Source organism: Penaeus japonicus, unplaced genomic scaffold, assembly GCF_977035675.1.
Source record: "Penaeus japonicus unplaced genomic scaffold, GWHDUDI00000001_assembly GWHDUDI00000027, whole genome shotgun sequence".
NCBI lineage: Eukaryota > Metazoa > Arthropoda > Malacostraca > Decapoda > Penaeidae > Penaeus > Penaeus japonicus.
This window is the reverse complement of record NW_028234429.1, coordinates 4,388,980-4,393,979: the sequence shown is the minus strand read 5'-3', so window position 1 is coordinate 4,393,979 and position 5,000 is coordinate 4,388,980. Positions and strand designations below refer to the sequence as shown.

Genomic DNA, 5,000 nt, shown 5'->3' with positions numbered 1-5,000 from the left:
ATATTTGTTTGTATCTGTTATGGATCTTTTACAAAAAAAAAATGTTTAGACACCCACATAGGTCTGTGGCCTCTACTCTTGTTAATGCTTCAGCACAGGTCAGCAAGATTCCACCACTTGTATTCATGCAAGATAGAGCTTGTTGACCACCCTGGCAATATAATTTTTAAAGAATACATATTGGAATAAAAGCCTAAATTAGGAATTGACTTAAGCTGATCATTAAAGATTTCAAAAGCTGGCTTATAGGATAATTAGTCAAGAAAAAACTATCAGCTATGCAATCTAAATTCTAGTTAACCCATTGTGGATGAGGGATAGATTTGCTTGCTCAGTCTCTAGGATGGGTTTTATTTTTGAGCGAGGCAGCTTCATGCAACATACCTTGACTTTTCCCATTCTTTCAGCCACTCATTTTAAAACTAGAGCCATTTTATGTTTTAATTTTTGTGTATTTTATTGTAGTGAGACACTTATAAGTGTCATATGACAGGCTCTTTCAATGCTTCAATTGACTAAAATTGTAGTATGGGTTTCATATCAGCTTATTATTTTTTTTATGCTTGGTGTGATAGAATTATTACTGTTTTATGGTTGGACAATTTTTTATTTTTTATTTTTTTATTTTTTTTATTCATGTACAATATATAACCATGCAAAACATAACTATCCACAATTAAGATATCATGAAGAGGTAGAGAAGATGAAGGAAACTGTGCTAATGAATGCGAGTGCTACAGTAAAAGGCATCACTACTTGCACAGGGGCACATTGTAGACAGTGGAGGTGGTTTGAGTCACCTTCCTCTTCTCATTTTACCTGCACATCCTTCATTATCGGTACTTTAGAGCAAAAGTTTGGCAATTTTCTGTGTGCCATCCCTCCATAAAGATAGTGCTTGCTAGAGACAGTGGATGGGTGCTATTCAAGGCTCTCTCTCCTGGTACTAGCAGAAAGTGGTGCCACCTAGGTTTTGGACGTTAATTGAAATCCATCTTGCTTAATATTATGGCAGTTATAGTAATGATAACAGCAATTGTTGTCATCACTCACTCATTGGTCATAGTACAATAAAATAATACAGTGATCCATAACCCCTTAACGTCATGTACATCATGATGCCCAGTGTCAGGCCAAAGCCCTTGCATCGTGTATGTCATGTCACCTGTACACATTAAGTTAGATGCGGTGGTTCCCTACCAATTGATTTGCTGTTAGTTTTCATTTGCTCACTCATAATCCTTTAATGCTAAAATAGAGTTGGTGGGGTTTTACACTTTTGGCTCTTATCTTTTTTATTGTATTCGTGTAGCAGACTTACTATTATTCTCATTCTGTAGGAGAAAAAAAACACTTGATGTTGATAACAGGAATAGTGCATGCAAGAAAATACAAAAATGAAAAGACAACCATATTTCTTTTGCTTATAAGCAAAACTTTTCACTCCCTGCCATGTAAAGCATTATGCCTGTAAAAACTATTAGCAATAATTTATATTTTTCTTCCTATGGCTGTGTATATATATATTTTTTCTGGCTATTCATAATGTTGTAAATTGGAAAAAGAAGAGTACCTTCAGGGAATTTCATGTTTCTATACTTGCTTATTGTAAAGTTATTACTTGTTGTAGAAAGCTAACTTTGATTAATTTTGAAAGGGAGTCTGTGAAATATTTGCATATGTTTTTTTTTAGATATATTGGGATTGTTTAATATTAATATATACTTTTTTCTTTTCAGTTTCTCTCACCCAGACAAAGAAGAAGGGTCTGGAAATGAAACAGAATCTAGTAGAAGAAATCAGAAGTTGTATTGACAACTATGACCACATCTACATTTTCTCAACACATCACATCAGAACGAACAAACTCAAAGACATGCGTTTGGAATGGGGACAGAGCAGGTTTGTATATTTGATTTTTTGTCTTTTTTTTGTCTTAACTATCATTACTCTGAAGTGTTACATTTTATATTTCAAGTCCTGTTAGTTGGAGAGGATCCAGAATTAAAGTTGACTCATGAAGTGATATAGTAAATGTGACAAAAGATATTGTGTGTGTGTCAACTTTACTTTGTTTGAGTTGATGTGCCAAAGTCAGGAAGTTTAGGATTTACATAATGAATATATACACAAAAAATAAATTGAAAGATAGGGCAGGATGCTTATACTGCATTTCTCTGTTATTGTATCAGCAGAAGAAAGTGTTATGTCATCCAGGATTTGCATATGAAATTTTGTCAGTGGTTTGTGTAGAATGCCTAGTTTTCCTCAACAGAAATATAGATTGGTTAAATTATATCTTAGTGTATTTTTGACTCATTGTTATTATAGAACAGCAGAGCCTATTCATGTATTCATAGGTTTATTGGGGTTCTTAATTTCTTCCACAGGCTTATCATTTGTTTTTAGGCTCTTTATTACTATACAGTGGGGTTTTATTGTTTCATGGTATAGATATTGAGATTGAATCTTTGGATTCTTTATTTATTTAGATATTGTTGAAAGACCTTGATCATCTTTTATTATGTATTTATGACTTTAAAAAAAACAAATCTTTCAGGTTTTTCCTAGGTAAGAATAAGGTGATGGCACTAGCTTTAGGTAGAACGCCCGAGGAGGAACTTCACGAAAACCTCTACAAGTTATCACAGAAACTCGTGGGCCAGTGCGGACTACTCTTCACCAATGCAGAGAAAGAGGAAGTGCTCGAGTGAGTATCTTTGGCAATTTTCTTACAAGCAAATCCTTTGTGAGATCCATGAAGGTAATCGATGTTTTAGCATTTGATTTCTCAGGGATATACTAAATGAGTAAATGTTATCCAGTCTTTTAGAATTTAGACCTTTTGTTATTTTGCATAGATATTTTCCACTTTTCCAAGTTCATCTGTTTTTGAAATTTAATTTGAAGTTTACCATGTACAGGAGGGTTCTGTATAGAGCTGAGAAGCACAACTTGTACTTTGGACTTGAAAATTGTCCTTCATTTATTAATTCTTATTTAAAAAGTACTAGTTGCTGCAACAGCTGGTCTCCATTGTGATAGAAAAGTACTGCTAGATTGCACTGGTTGTATTTTTAAGTAGTAGTTGTGATTTCAGCATTCTTTTTAGAGGCCATTACCACTAGAAGTACTGAACGTAGTTTTCCTGCGGTTTTTCTGATAGTTACTTTTTTTTTTATATAACTTTGTACGTGGACAATTTTAAAGTTTTAAAGTACAGGCAGGACATTCCATCGCTGGTCCTCATGGTATATGTCACAATTCTCCTATCAGCTCTCTAGGTAATTTTTAAAACTTGTTATTTAACCCATTTGCGCCGGTTGACTTGCTATCACGTTTAGTGGTTTTTGGGTCAAACGCTGGCAATGAGATACTTGGTCAAGGCCGGAGCGTCGGGTGAGCGGGTTTACAGCGCTCGCTCGTGGCTAGTGTGCCCGAGAATCCAGAGGCGTTAGGCTTATGCGTTTGAAAACCCCAACATTCCGACCATTTAGAGCTGGAATAGCCCCGGCATAAATGGGTTAAGGAAATGCTTGCTAGTCACATTGAAGCTGATTTTTATTTATTTGTTACGTTTAAAAGAGATTGACAAAAATTGAGTTTAGACAGTTTATCATATTTTGATTATAAACAGTGTCTGTTTCTCATCATAATCTTGAGAATTTTGTCTGAAATTGACAAGTTTTCCCCCAAATGGTTGAGAAGTAACAAATTATACATGGCTAATATATTTTTCAGAAGAGTCCCAACAAAAGAGATAATTTTCTTTGAAATTGATTTATTTCTGAAAAAAATATAGATTCCAGCAAAAGTTACAAATGAGTAGAGATTATATTGAAGCTTGAGAAATAAAAAATACTTCTAATTATAGAAATGAACTAACAAATCAAATGCCAACATTTTTATTTTGAGAAAAATGCATATAATATTTGTATTCATGTTTCTAAATACCTTTGATTTATATTCTTTATATGAATATATATATTTTTTTAATTGTAGCTCAACTTTTTTGCTTCTTCTCAGTCCATTTCCTTGTCCAGCATTACCAGATGAAGGGTTTTCATTTTTTTCATATGTGATCAAATGCAGTGGGTGTATGTTATTACTTATTTGAGAAATTGAGTTGTAGGGAGAGAAGAGTAAGCAGGTATAGGAGAGAGCTGGAGGGGATATAAGGGAGAGGGGGCTCTTTTATTTTTCCTCAAACAGTAGAAAGAACTTTTTACTTAGGTGTTTAATTTTGAGCTCCCCTTAGTGGCATGCAAAATGGAAATTATGGTAGGAAGAATGTAGGAAGTGATAGACCAATGAAATAGAAATGAACTGCTACAGATATCTAAGTATTAGGGTTATTAATGTCAAAGCTTTTCAAAATCTGGCAAGTACATACAACACTGAGATGCTTTATCCTTCCAGGTATTTTGAGTCGAGGAAATATCCCGTGCCCCCTAACTCAGGAGACATCGCCACAGAAACTATCGAGTTGAATGCAGGACTCCTAGAACAATTCCCACATTGCATGGAACCTCACCTGAGGAAACTGGGGTTACCAACGCGATTGCAGAGGGGGATTCCGGAGCTCCTTCAGGATTTTGTTGTCTGCACTGAAGGAAAGCCCCTCACTGCTAACCAAGCTAATATTCTTGTAAGTATCAGGGTTTACAGCAAGTGCTAGTTGTAGCAATGTTGACAAGGGGAAACGGGAAACTAAACTGCAGAATGCACTTGTGTTCATGCTGCTATACCAATTGATGTTTCTGTGAAAGAAATCAGAAATGTCAAGGAATGGAAAGTGGTAACACTTCTTATGAAAGAAGGAAATTGATTGAGAGAAAATGATGAAGTGGTATACCAAGGCAATCTTTCCTGGATTAAAAGTAGAGAACATGCTCAATGTTTAAATAGGGTGCATGGTAAAGGTTCAACATTTGTTCTCCTCTGAGATATTGGGTTGTTATTGTTGTGTGCACATACAAGAGTTCTGGCCATAATAAACC

The 5,000-nt window shown here is 34.9% G+C and overlaps 1 protein-coding gene across 1 annotated transcript in view; it reads left to right on the top strand.

Moving 5' to 3' along the window:
• Positions 1-5,000, top strand: part of RpLP0-like (ribosomal protein LP0-like) — a 9,857-nt gene that overhangs the window by 1,365 nt on the left and 3,492 nt on the right. Inside the window, exons 2-4 of the mRNA XM_043015489.2 lie at positions 1,740-1,902; positions 2,561-2,710; positions 4,420-4,648. Coding sequence (XP_042871423.1) covers positions 1,740-1,902; positions 2,561-2,710; positions 4,420-4,648 — 542 coding nt within the window. The remainder of the gene's footprint in view (positions 1-1,739; positions 1,903-2,560; positions 2,711-4,419; positions 4,649-5,000) is intronic.